Source organism: Ursus maritimus, unplaced genomic scaffold, assembly GCF_017311325.1.
Source record: "Ursus maritimus isolate PB19 unplaced genomic scaffold, ASM1731132v1 scaffold_9, whole genome shotgun sequence".
NCBI lineage: Eukaryota > Metazoa > Chordata > Mammalia > Carnivora > Ursidae > Ursus > Ursus maritimus.
In genome coordinates this window covers 37,579,974-37,594,821 of record NW_024427107.1, presented here as the reverse complement: position 1 = coordinate 37,594,821, position 14,848 = coordinate 37,579,974, and the positions used below count along the sequence as shown (strand labels likewise).

The 14,848-nt window shown below is 39.2% G+C and overlaps 1 protein-coding gene across 1 annotated transcript in view; it reads right to left on the bottom strand.

Annotated features, from left to right (window-relative positions):
- Positions 1-14,545, bottom strand: part of SLC26A7 (solute carrier family 26 member 7) — a 108,304-nt gene extending 93,759 nt beyond the window's left edge. The window contains exon 1 of the mRNA XM_008689134.2: positions 14,277-14,545. Coding sequence (XP_008687356.2) covers positions 14,277-14,469 — 193 coding nt within the window. The 5' untranslated portion in view covers positions 14,470-14,545. The remainder of the gene's footprint in view (positions 1-14,276) is intronic.
- Between the last annotated feature and the right edge of the window lie 303 nt (positions 14,546-14,848).

The window sequence follows — 14,848 nt, the reverse complement described above, 5'->3', positions numbered from 1 at the left end:
ACAGTTACTCTGTAAGTACTTAAACCTTTTACTGTGTACCCAAATCCACATTCAATTTCATTAGAGATACAAAGGAACATGAGATATGAACTCTACGGTTCTTGCCTGAAACAAACAATTATACGTGCAGTTTATAGAATCATCAGTATGGTCAGAGTTCAGAGAAGATAGAGAAATATGGGAGCCATAGTCACAGAAAGTTATATTGAAAGATAAGAACTGAAGTGGTGGTTGAGGATAGAGAGAATTTTTTTCCACAAGTTGCCCTCATTCCTAAAGAGCTGTGAAGCACTTTGTTCTGGTACATCTGAGTTTATCATTAAAAATATTTTCCAGGGCTCTTGTCGAATTTCACATTCGGTTCATTCTTTATGTCCTGGGAACTCTATGTTTCATACATACATTCTACCATGTCAACCACACTCTTCCTAGAACTCTGACCTACTGATCCCAGGGCACCATGATGCTTAGGGGCCATGTGTTATTATTCCCCTTTGCTAGCTACTCAGCCCCTGAAATGTCAGTGTTCCCCGAAGTTGCTTCCATTCTGGTTTCTCTTTCTGTTCTACAAACTAATCAAGAATTAACCCATCCAACCCCATGACTATACTCTTTCCTATTTAGAATTTCTCCTAACTAGTCTTTCCTAACTAGTCTCTTGCCTCTGCCAACTATGTAATAGAAGCTGCTGCTAGAGTGATTATTCAGTAACACAAACCTTTGTCACACCCTGGCATCCCTCAAGATTCACCAATGTTCTCCATCACCTTGGAAAATAAGCCCAAACACTTTGTCCATGTTGTTTGAGCCTTTTACGATGTGGGCCCTGCTACCCTCTCCAGCTACAACTCCCATCAAATGAGATTACCAATGAGTATTTCAACAAACTGTGTTCTTTCATTCTTCTTACCCTTGCATATGTTTTTTTCTCCTGTCCATAGGGCCTTCATCTATGGACTACCTGGGAAACTATTATTTAGCCTTCAAGAGCCAGTCAAAGTATAATTTCCTCTTGAAGTTTCCCTAACTACAAACCTCAACCCCACTCCAGCAAGACTTGATCGTGCTATCAATGTAATTACCATACCTTGTATATTCCTCATTTATACTACCTCCAAAATTATTATAATTATCTGCTTTTGTGTCTCGGTCTTCAATTAGATTGTGAGATCTACTGTTAAGGAAGATAAGAAAAATTCTTTCCATTTATAAGTAAACTATTATGTGTCAAGCAAAGTACTGGGATCTTTTTCACGGGGCCCTAATAAAGACGGAAAGGGTCCTAGAAATAACACGATACATTTACCCAGATTTGTCAGATATCCATTTACCCAGGATATGAGGAGAGAAACAAAGGGTCAAAGCAAAGAAAGGTACTGGTTATCTGTTGGATGGAGGCATAAGCGAGGTCAGGTAGTCAAGAAACTGTAAATAGTTCAGGAAATGAGGTTAATAAGCAGTTCGTTGCAGAGGCCAGTATCAACCCAACGGTGCTGAAGGCCAGTTTTCTGAGAGGTGCTAACCACATTGGACCGAGAATGCCTGGGAGCTTTAAGACTTCTCATAGGTCCTGATGTTCTTTCCCCTTGAACATTCTACCTGAGTAAATCTGAACAGGAATTGCCCCATGGCATCTTTCAGTGTTTTTTCTGAGGACCACATTTCCATAACACCCATCTAGACAAAACACTAGACCACGGAGCAGCAGAGGGCAAGAACTTTCGTCCCTCTTTATGTTAACTGCTGGCTAATGCTTCTTCCCTCTCTTTGCCAGCCAGGAGTATTTTCTCACTGCCTCCCATGGGCTCAAGTCCAACCACCGAAATTTGAAGCCTGCTCATATACTGGGTAGAAAATTAGAAAAGACATTGAGATCTGTCCATGCTGCTGGTTTCCTAGACTATAACTCAGACCCTTTTTATCCAGAATCTTGGACCCAGGTCCTAATCCTGAGTTGTTCCTATATTTCACTTTAGCTTCTGACACTTTAGTCCCCAGTTTTACCTTTTGTGTCCTGCTCTCACTGGTGGACATCCAGGTGCTAAACTGTATACCCACCAGGCTGAATTTGTATGTCTTAGCTCACTTCCTGAACTTGACCTCAATCCTACTTTCTCAAATGGCTTGATTCTATCCCACTCTCTCCAGTTACAGCTACGACCTCAGCTCAAGCAGTGGAGCAGAAGTTCTCAGACCCCTTCTCCCCACCACCCTCCACCTCCCCCACCCAAGAGGAGGGCTGCTAATTGGAGATGTCAAAGTTGAACACTCCGATGAAGACATATTTCTCTTTTTTTTTAATTCTAATTCTAGTATATTTAACATACAGTGTTAGTTTCAGGTATGCAATATAGTGATTCAACAATTCTATACACTACTCAACATTTATTGTGATGTGTACTCTTAATCCGAGGACACATTGCTTGATGGGCAGGTATATCCACACATGTACGTTTTTCTCTCTTCTACTATTCCTTTATCCATGCTTCTAATATGATAAAAAGACCGGGGCCTGCCTCAAGGTAAGCTCTGATATATGTCTCTCTTGCTCTCTTTTCACAAGCACATACAACCCTTAGCTTTACAAGAAAGAATACCTCTTCGGTCTCAGGTCAAAGCTGTTTTTGATACAATCCAGCTTAGCTAGAGCTGTGCTTGAAACAGTAATGCAGCAGAGAAGGTGGGACACTGGTTGCCCTTCCCTAAATGTTACCTGTGTATGTAGTTCCCTTGAGAGCCTCTCCAGAGAAAGAATGATGAGCAGGACTCGATTTCTTAAAATGCCATTTCATGTAATACCATATGTCTATACTGATCAAGTCTTGCCAGCTGTTTAAGACTGCCACTTGGATCTCTATATTGGTCCAGTTTTTACCACCAACAATTCATTTCATATTATGTTATATAGATGGGCTTGTACTACTTTTCATGTTCCTAAATAAAAACACATTCCTTGGCAGCTGCCTAGGTTAAACAATCTACTCACAGCAGAAAGTGGCTGAAACCAATACTCAACAAACTTTCATTAAGAAAATGTTCCCACCCTTACATACCCACACCAGATTGAGATCTTCAAGGCTGAATAACAAGATCATATTCTCATATACTTTGTACAAATTTCTGAGGAAGGAAAAATAATAAGGCCCTTGTGGGCTGGATTGTTGTCTTATACTTCTCTGTCTCTTTCCAAGAACATAGCAAAATACTGTGTATTCTTTCAAGTATGTTTTTTAACAGAAATGAATAAAGCACCCTAGGAAGACAGATTAGTATTCTTGAAAACAAAATAATTAGGTGGCAGTAGGTACTTCCAAGAACTACACATAAGAAATCAAACCCAAACTGTGTGGGTAATGATGAAAGTTTATTTCCCTCTGGTAACTGGTTTGTGGTGGTCTTAGAATCGTTATTAGCAAACCACAGTATAATCAGCTGTCTGATTCACAGCATCAGTGGGTTCAGGGCTAAGCGATATTACAAGTGGGTCTCCCAGAGTAGATTTACATATATTTAAGAACCACAACTACATGCAAACAAAATTCCTACGGACACACATTCTCTAGGTTCACAAAGACTGTTAATCAAAGATCATTGGTTCTAATCGCTAGAGGGCTTAAGACAAATCACATCATTCTTTCACACCATACATACCATACACCTGTTATACAGGTGAGAGCTCACAAGAGTGAAAATAAAAAATTACCATGACCAAGAAGCTTCAGGACCAACAGACCTAGAAGCTGATAAAGCAGAAACAGTGAGAGACTGAAAGTTTCCACGGGGAGAGTAGCCACCAAAAGGAGAGCAGACATAGGAAAATTCTGTCTTGTCATCCCAATTATGATTTTTCACTGTCAACAAACATTTGAATACCTACTAGGTACCAAACACTTTGACAGGAGTTGAAAATGTTTCCTAGGCTCAGGAACTTCGTTGCTGAAACCAGGCTGGTTGATCACCCTAGACTTTAAATAGTCCCTGTCTCAAGGAACTTATAACTTGGGGGGGGGCGGGAATCAAATATAAATCAAAAACAAATGCAATAGTTAAGTGGACCAGTGAGAGTGCTATGGGAAAACAAAATACAGGTACCAAGCGTTTTGTGAAAGCCTACAATTCTCAACCCTAGCTGCTCGTTTTACTTCACTTTCTTTATTATTAGTTGAGGAAGATAACTAAGGCCCAGGAAATTAAATGATTTGCCCTAAATTCCCCAAAATTCTAATTTAATTGGTCTAGGGTTTGAGCACGGGTTTTTGTTTTGTTTTGTTTTGTTTTAAGTGCCTAAAGAGATTCTAATATGCAGCCAAGGTTAAGAACCACTGAGCTAAATCCAGCTCTGATAGATGCTAAGATATAATCAGGTGAAGATATATAATCTATATAGAGTGAATGAGGGGGGAAACACTCTCCATTTAAGAAGAAGCAGTATGTGCGAATGTCCTGAAGCAAAACGGGTATGATCCTTTAGAATGCTAAGCAGTTCAGTGTAAACAGAACATAGGATGACTAAGAAGAGAAGTGGTGGGAAAAGTGAGATCCAAATATTGAAGGGCTTTGAAAAGATCTTCAGAAGTCCAATGCTGTCTAATGAAAGAAAAGCTGGCTATTTATAGCCATAACTACCTTCTAAATAATGTTTGCTTTTATAGTAAATATATTGTTCTTTTGAATATTGTCACGAATTTGGGAAATCACGGTGTCCGTGAGCTGAGTCTGAGAATATCCTGCCCCAGATCTAAAGAGAATGAATAACAGGAATGAGGCGGTACTGATGGAAAAGAATAGCAAGTGTTGAGGAAAATGATAATTTGCAAAGTCCACACCCACAGAAAGGGTGTAAGTACCAATAAACTTCAGCCTACAGTGTCCATGGAGGAATATGAGTCATTTGTTTTTAGATGATTAGATTTAAATGAAGGGGGGGAAACCTCTTGGTTTTAAAATGAAGTCTTCTGATATTTAAATGTTGGCTCCCAACATGATACAAGTCAATAAACACACACCTGTGGCTTCAGCTCCAAGGAAGCAGTTGGAGTTCCAGGAAGCCCTGAGGCAAGGGATGAGAAGCCCATAGGGGCAGTGAGAGAGAGACCACCAGATGCTGTGAAGCAAGGGTGTTCTATGGAGCGAAACACCAAAAAAGGTCCAAAAGCCATCGGCAGAGGCGTAGCTGAAGGAATTTAAGACAAAGATCCCCATGATCTAACTCAAAAATTTTTTGTTGTAGTTTGAAATAAACAATAGAGAGACAAAACTATAAACAAGAAGACATTCTAACTGGCATGGAAGGAATGACGGTGGCTTTTAATTAAGATAAGAGCATGGGTTCAGGAGCCAGAAAGACAAACATCAAAACACTCCCTCTATTAATTAATTAATTAATTAATTAAAAAATTTAAAACTTAATAGCAAATGCCCTAGATTTGAGCAAATATGCCTTTAAACTCCTGCTGAGAGAAAACTTACATCCTTTCTCCGTCCCTTGAAGATGGAAATCTTATTATATTCTTAAAATGTAAATATCCAAGAAGATAACGTTCTTGGCTGAAACAACCACCTACAACCGCCTAGGGCTATAAAACAAAATAAAGCAAAAAAGAGGCTTTTTTGAAAAAACAAACAAAAACAAAAAAAAAACACTCCCTGTGCTTTATAGAAACTGTATTACTTGACACTACAAGCAAACTAATCCACTTTCCTTCATCTGGAAAATATAGATAATCATAGTATGAAGCTCTTAGATTATTCTGAAGTTTAATTAATATAATATACAATGCATCTTTAGTACCATTTACGGCACATTTTACACATTCAGCAAATAATACAATACCTATTAAACACAATAGTATAATATATATTAATACCAAGATCTAATACGTAATTAATATCTATTGATACCATTAATACTAGTGGTCACAAGGGCAACAGGTATCAGGTATATTTGAGAGACGTTACGAAGAAAGAATTTAGAGAACCTCCTCAACTAAATACATTTGTTAAGTGGAAACGGCAGTAGGATCATTCCCAGACTTCTGGCATAGACCATTGGGTAGACGGGGGTGACTTTCAGTACAATACAGAAAAGGGAATAAGTACTGATTTTGAGAAGGGAAAGCAATGTGTCCAGTTGTAAATATGTCCCTGGGAGATGTTAAGATGGTGCGTTCAATAGGCAGCTGAGTATTTATATCTAGAACAAAGAAGAGAAAATTGAACTAGAAATATATTTTTACAATTCACCAGTAGAAAAGTAGCAATTGAAGCCATGGAAATGGATTGATTAGCTCATGAGAAGCAAAACATATAGAGAAAAAGATGATTGAGAGCAAAGACTAGAGAAACAGGCTATTGTGTTTTTTATTTCTAGAAATGGTGTGAAGCTGAGATGGACCTATGCTGCTGAGCTCATGGCTACAGAGGGGCGTGGAGTCTCGCCTGGCGGGCAGACATCTCCAGTGGCAGACAGGTTAGAAGAGCTCCAGGTAGGCCTTCTTCTCTTGGACTCGGAATGGCAAAGGATAGATGTGCACAGTGCTGTTGTGGGCAGGGGTGGTGAGGGTTAGAGATGGCATCTCCTGGGCTAAAGGAGAGAGCTGAGATGAAGGGGAATAAACCACGTGAAGGTGAGTAAGCCTGGTTACAGACCCATGGCCCTCTGGTTTTCACTGTATTGCACCCCAGCTTTTAGTCAAGTGTCATCCAAACATCTGATCTGTGTGCTCCCTCTGCCACGTTCACTGATGCTCAGGGCCGGTGTTCAAGCACATCTCCCCTCCCTCTCTCGTTTGAAACAAGTCTCACAGCGGGCAGTGAGAAGCTCTCAAGGAAAAGAGCAGGAGCTGCTGTAGGGGTAATTCTTCCCAGGGGCAGAGCCCTCCTTCACTCTCAACTGGAAGCTCTGGGTTTTATTTCATAGAGCAAGGTGACATGTTATCATGGGAAGGGGCACCTGAGGGTCTGATGTGAAGGGAAGTTAGGTAGGGCATTCTATCACCCACAGTCAACCCCAGTCCTACTCAGGTTATGTCTATTATAGTCAAGCAAAACTGAGGAATGGAAGGCAGTGAGGGGCTGAGGGGTAAAGCCTGAAACAGTCAGATTTGAACCCCTCTTAAGCTGCACGTCATCTAGTGTTCTGAGCCTCGAACCCCTCTTCTCATAAAAATCTAAAGTACAGTGATATTTATCTTGCTGGTTTCTGTAGAATTAGAAAAAAATTGTGCAATATATTTAAATCGTAACAACACTCAAATGTGTAGTTAAGGTGATTAGAAGTAACCCAACTTAAACCTAATTAAGCAATTTAAAAAAATGTGCTCGCACATGCAAGTAAAAAGTTGAGGGTGTGCTAGCTGTCATCAGGACTGTTTCCCTCTGCTATGCTCTTTGCTGGGCTGGCTTCACGTTCAGGCTGTGGAGGCCCTGGGAAGCTACAGAGGCACGTCTTCCTCCCTGCCAGCGCTCCCAGTACAAACAAAGGTGTCTCTCAAAAGGTCCGCATAGACCCTGGGATCCAGACTGACTGAACCACTCAGGTCATTTGTATTACCATTGTCATTTTAAAACAAAACAAAAAAATGACTGACTTGTTGCATAGTAAATCCATGCCCTTGTGCCTACGTGGCAGATCTCATCCCTGGACCAGTCACTGGCCTGATGTATGGGATTGTACCAACTACCAAGACTTGGCCACAAGCCCTCCCCTGGACTAATCACTGTGTCTGCATCCAGTTCTCAACACTGTTGCACAACAGAATCTGGGACAACTTAAAGAAGAAAAAACATAATGCCTCAATGTCTGGGAACTCCACACAGGAAGTCTGAAAATTGCTTGATAATGGGACCCAGGTATCAGTATTCGTTTAAGCCCTAAGGTGGTTCCAAAGGTTCTGCAAGGTTGAGAACCTGGTTGAGGGGGACTTGGCCCATTAAATAGCCTTGACATCATCACTAGAGCCAAAATTACCACCTCATATACACATATACTAAACCACATAACTGAAAATGGATATAGTCACTAACAGAAGTAAGGATGGATCCTAGCTGGCAAAAATAGAAGTCTACTCGTAGATAGGCCACACACCTTATCCTCACACCACTGCCAATCTATTTTGTTGCTAACCTTGGTAAGGTCTGACACCCTAAAGGAAGGTCATGATTCTTCCATTGAACAACTCTAAGCATTATGAAAAGCATTACTCTAAGTGCAGAAGTACATAAATGGCCCTTTAATATACAGATCATCATCTTTTTATATTTAAGAGAAATAAAAAGAAAACCTAAAGTATCGAATGAAGCCTGGAGTTATAATGTGAGGATGTGTCACAGGATAAAGGGAATCGGAGGAGAAAAGCCCACGAAGAGTTACTAGCTTGTGGGCATACTTGTGTAAGGATCAAGGCAAGTATGCTTTAGACTTACTTAGCAATATTTTGCTGCCCTTGTTTCTGGAGAAGAGAAAAGTTACCAGCAGGAAGAAATAGTCTAAGGGGGTTAGGTTAGAGTTATGCAGCTAATGCTAGGATTCTGAATCCTCAAGGCTGAGACCATGCAGGGAAAAATTCCCAGACAAGCCTTTCATCTTCACGAGGCAGTATGCTTCAGGAATTTCCACACAGTGTTCCACATGTCCTGAAGCTGCCCTCAGGAGTGCAACGAAGCTCAGCTTCCACACAGATGTTTCGGTGCCAGTAATGCCACACATTCTGCATAATTATAAGGAATATCCATCTTTTGTCTGCGGCCCAAAACACTGTGGTTTGAACATCAGGCAACCCTATGGCAGCATAAAATTTTCATGGTTTGGGAACACAATTTCTAGGTGATCCCTTGGAATGCAAGGCAAAACATTCTCATATTCCTTCTCCATGGATTAGCTTCTTACATGGCAAGTCATGCATTTTAGGGCTCCGCCCTGTCTCGGTGCTTGAGTTTTCAGGTTGGAAACAAAGAAGTTTCCAAGTGCCTGTTCAGGCTAGAATGTGGACCAAATACCCTAGAGACCAGAGTCTTGTAGTGCTTAGGTTGCCCACCATGTTTGTGACATGTTTTAAGTCAATGACTTTCTCTACAATGTTTGCTCATCTTCTAAACACATTCCGTAGTGAAGTCCTACAAAATGTCAGTGAAAGCATATTGTGGTAGATGCAAACTCTAATGGCTTATACCTGATGGTAGTGATAAGAGCCTCCAGATTTATTAAATATTTTTAAAAATACAAGTTGTTTCCAAGAAATATTTGAACACGCTGAAAGAGGGTCTAAGATTTTTCTTCCTTTGAAACAAGGACATCCATACTTTTATTTATTTACTTTGGGGAATTGTAATCTCCCCTTTTAGCAGTCTGGCAAAGCCTAGGGACACCTTCCTAGAATACTTTTTTTAAAAAATAATTAACAGAAAATACAAAGGATTATAAAGAAATGAAGTCTATTGGAATACATTAATCCAGGTACGTAGACCTAAAGGTGCTGTGGATCTAAGTTAATAAGGAAGGGAAGAATGAAGGGGGGTAAACAGAAGGGGGAATGAACCATGAGAGACTGTGGACGCTGGGAAACAAACTGAGGGCTTCAGAGGGGATGGGGGTGGGGGATTGGGATAGGCCAGTGATGGGTATTAAGGAGGGCACATATTGCATGGTGCACTGGGTGTTATACGCAAATAATGAATCATGGAACATTGCATCAAAAACTGGGGATGTACTGTATGGTGACTAATATAACAAAATAAAAATTATTTTTAAAAAATAAGCTAATTTATGTAATCTCTCTGTAAAGGTTTTATTTAGGGGTGAGTTTGAGGCCATTTGATAAAACATATTAATGAGTGTCTTGGCAAGGGAAACAAATTCAGACATTCATAGGCCTGGGCAGGTAACAGGAACCCTAGCAGGAAGGGAGGCAATGCACAGGTGAGTGATGAAGAGTGTGGCAAAATGCAAAGTGCGTGCCCTGTCTAAAGGGGGAAGCCTCTCTGAAGTCCAGCAGATTTTTGCCAAATGGAAATGTGGGCCCTGTATGGCCATGTATTCCCCTTTTTCAAGAGAAGCCAGGCATCTGGATTTACATAAGAACTCTTCATATTTGTTGATGTTGGCTGGAGAAAAAATTAATTAACACTGTTTGGGGACAAAGGAACTCTTTTACCAGATTTGTCTGGAGGGCTGCAAGTTTGTAACTTCAGGAAAGTAAGAGGAATTGGAAGAAATTAATTACTCATATTTATGATGTATTTTTTTCTATTAGTATCTCTGTTGCATTTATTCTGAAAAATCTAAGAACTTAAATTTAATTTCCTCCCTCGAGTGGCAACATGCTACAATGGAACAATCAGAGGCTGCAGGAGCTAAAGTGTTGCTCATACTTCTAACAGATATGTATTGAAAACCTACCTCTACGCAACAAGGAATATGCAAGTTGGTAATAATATGAAGAGTAGAACATTATCTTTGTTTCCAGAGCCTACAGACCAGTGTGGAAAGAGTTGTCTCGAAATATTATAATACAATCTGTTAAGGCCTATCATAGAGATACCTAAAAAGCACAGAGGGAGTAGGAGGGAAGAAAACATACATCTGCCCAGGAGACTGAGAGGGATTCGCAGAGGAGAGATCTCTTTGAGTAGACCTTAGTATCAAGGGGCCCAGATTATTAATGATCTAATAAATTATTCTGAAGAATTGGGTTTTTACCCTAGAGGAAAGAGAGCATTGAAGATTTCTGAACAGAGAAGTGGTATGTTCTGCTTTTTACAATCATTCCGACTGCAGTACAGAATATGGCCTACAGAAGGAGACAGGAAAGAAGGAAGGCCCACAGAATGATGACTGCGATAGTTCAGACAGTGAACTAGGGCCGCAGCAGGAGGCATGAGGAAGACTACCTGGTTGGAAATAATCAGGGACTGGAAATAACAGAACCTAGGGGCTGATGGTGTGCTAGTGGGCTAAGTGGCAAAAGACAGGGAAGAGTTGGAAATGACTCTTGGGAGTCCCTGTGAGACACAGTCTAATCTAAAATGACAGCATAGTCCCTGGAGCCCGACTACTTGCGTGCAAATCCTAACTCCTTTGCTGTGTGACTTTAAGCAAGTGACTTATTCTCTCTGAACTTCAGCTTCGTATATAATGTCAAATGTTCTTATAACAGTGTCTACATTTGTGCCTGAAAACTACTGTTATTATTATTAATTATTATAATTCTGGTTAGGATGGTGGTGTTATTCAGCTTGCTTGTTTATGAAGACTAAATGTTGCATTTGAAGTTCTTTTAGAAGATTCCAGGTTTGCACAACTGAATATGTGGATATCATAGAGATACCTAAAGTTTCATTCGAAGGATGTTTGAGAAGAAAGTTTCATTTGAAGGATGACGGTAGTTAAAACCTCTTATGCTGATTAAATAGCCTCCGGCATTCTTGGAGAAGGCAGCCAGGGTTTGAGTCTCTAGGTCACGGATGCTTAATGGGTAGACTGCATAGGAGTCAAAATTCGCAGAGACTCACAAGAAGAGAAGGCCAGAGAGGTAGGAGGAAAAAATGAAAGAGCAATGTCTCAAACCAAGACAAGAAAGTTTTAGAAAGAGTACAGTCAATACAGAAAATGTTGTACATGAGTTAAATATGATAACTGACAATCATCTATATGTAACAATTGGGAAATCTTTAATAAAGTAATTCAAAATACATAATTTAAAATATCTGACATATAGAATACATTCAAAGGTTAGTTTCTATTATTCTTCTTAATTTTAAATGCATTTCTAGAGAGAGAAGAATGAAAAACTACTGGACTGAACCATATAACCTTCCATACTTATAGGTAAAAAATGCTGAATTCAACAATTTCATATAATTCAACTATGTTGCGTAACTGAAAAGCTGCTTCAAAGCTCAGTAGAGTGAAAACAGGTATTTGTTTTTCTTGCATTATGATGCAAGAGCAAAAATTACCCCTTTCTTCTGATTTTCCTAAAGAAATAGGGCTGATAATGATTGCCTATATTCACATAAATAGAAGCTAATGATATCTAAATACCATTCTTACTTTATATTCTATGGTAGTTATTTCCCTCGTCACTCACCTTTGATTCTAAAAACTCCAGGGATGAAACCTAAATGCAAAAGTAATTTGAAGGGAAGGATATTCATACCTGTCCCAAGAAATGTCTTCCATTACTAATAACATTGGTATAATGAAAAAGTCTAGTTATCTTGGCAGGGTAGTGCATAAAGCATAAAATGTTAAAAGTGTTGGCTTTGGAATCAAGTCCTAACTCCACCACTTATCAGGTATGAGGTCCAGGAAAAATTACTTGCTTTTCTAAGCCTCCATCTTCTCACATGGAAAATAGAGAAGAGACTGCTGTCTCTTGGGATTTTGTTAGGAAAGGGGAAGATAATGAATAGGGGAGTTTAGCACAGTGCCCCTTACAACAATGGTAATGTATTTATATTTCACTTTGTATCCCTCCACAGTGCGTAAGCATGAGAAAGTTTGAGAGAATTGTCTTTAAAAGAATAGGTACTTTTAGGAGATTAGTCTTTTCATACATCAACGAAAACCCTAAAGTTCTTTCTAGCGGTGTAGTCTTGTCCAATCACTGGTAGCTCTCCAAGAGAACCAGCCGCCAGATCCATCACTCCAAGACACAGGGCTGAGTAAGCTTTGTGTTTCCCCTCAGTCAGGGGCTGGCCAATGTGTTTCTTTGTAACCAATGAAATATAGGACTCATAAAACAAAATCCCTCAAAATCTACATCCAAGTGAAAGCCGTACAATTAACTACCAAAGACTTATACATAAATACTATTGCTAAGGGTGTATCACAAGCATCTTTATCACATCCCCAGATTGTCCTATTAACTTGATATTTCACAGAGATGAGCCAACAAATTGTTTTAAAAATATACTTCTCTTTCACTCTACATTAAATTAAAGCGAAATAAACATAAAATATACTGAAACTATGTGGGGGAAAAGCCCTTGGAAGTCAATCACCCAAGATTCAAAGTACATAGTAGTGCCTCATTTTGAATTTAAATTTGAATAAAAACAAGGTTGAAAATGCCCTAACCTGTTATTTACTTTGCATTTTTATTAAAGATTATCATGCTTCACTATTGGCAAAATGGTCATTAAAAATGTAATATAAGACTATTCAGGGAAACAGAATCCCATAAAGTAGGATAATAGTATGGATCTGAAAGTGAAGCCACCAGTGCAGATGTTCCTAATCATACTAAAAACACAAATACACAAACCAGTTTGTTCCAGCTACAGAATAATTCAATTAAAAGAGTGCTTATAATTTAACAGTATGAATAATAGTTCAAGCCAGAGATGTAGTGAACTACAAGGAAATATAAATCTACAGGGTCTATGCCAAGGAAAGCGTTCCAAATTCTCAAGGTGGAGAGACTGGTTCCTTTCCTTGCTACAGGTAGGAAATTATTACTTGAATTAGCAGAAAAGCAAACAAACAAACAAACAAAAAAGCTAATAAGAATTCAACAAATACGTCTTTAAGGAAAGCACATAAGTACCCGCACATGACACACACGTACGTACTACTTAACTTACAGCTTTCACCAAGAGAAACACCTATCTAAATCCAGAATATCACTTAGAATCTGCTTTGGGAAAGTTAAACTCAGACTTCTCACCAGTTTAAATTTCTTATTGAGAAATAAATACAGTACGTAATGTGATACAGAATTAAATCAGCATGCACAGTAAAACATAAGCTCTAAGGACATACAGGATTCTCTTTGCAAATAATGATCTTGGCAAAGAGCCTCCTTTATGTACAGAAAGCTCTGTTCCTTGCTTATAGCAACTCTCAAGGCTACAACAGGTAATTGTGTGCTGCTAATTAGGTTTATAAACGATACGTACAAGCCAGGAGATATTTTATAGCTTGATTCCATGAAAGTAAGACACTATATCAGTAAGGTCAAGCTATAAAAACTCATTCTCCCACAATTACTAATCTTTTACTCTTACATAGTATGAATTTTAACATTGTAAATACATAATAATGCCATTCAAAAATTGGTTCAGTACTTAATAGCTTCCAAAAATAGCAAAAAAAAAAAAAAAAGACAACTAGGAAAGCCTTTGTATACAGATATTCAATGTGCTTATTTCCCCCAGAGTTAATTAACTATCCGTTTCACTAGCTAAATTAGAGATCTTGGGTCATAATACTCTTCCAAGAAAGCGAAGTGACATCTATTCTGCATAGAACAGGAAAATCAAATGCAGTACATTACCTTGTGTCACCTGTTGAACTGCCAACATTATCCCAGACACGGTGTCTGGAAGCAAGTTTTCTTTCAGATTGTAACGTGGTGCCCATTCCAGAATAGGCAGACGCCTTCTACACCACTGTTTAAAGTCTTCACAATGGGGGGTATGGATCTTGCTCCACAGCACGCCTTTCTTTTTCCTCTTTGCCCCTGTCATTTTTCAGATTCCCTCTTGTAGAAGTAAACTTCTTTAGACAAGAAAAAAAAAATTGTTGCAGAACACCTCCTTTCAATGCCAGGCTCCAATTCGTCTGTGGTTTTCAATGTCAAAGCTATCCAGAAAATAAATCAATGAGAGAGAGAGAGAGAGAGAGAGATATTAACAGCAGCACTTAAACATATACAGCCAGGCTGTATGCCTTATTATGGCGAAGCTAATTATTCTAGATTAAAGGTATAGATTAAAACCTTGAATCCTTGTCTGAACAAGACGGGGAAATGGTTCCTGTTAGTGTATAATTTTTCTGATCTTGGAAAAGTAATGGGTTCAGTGTTAAGCTGGTCTAGAGCTCTTTCGCCAGTAATTCCCCTTATAT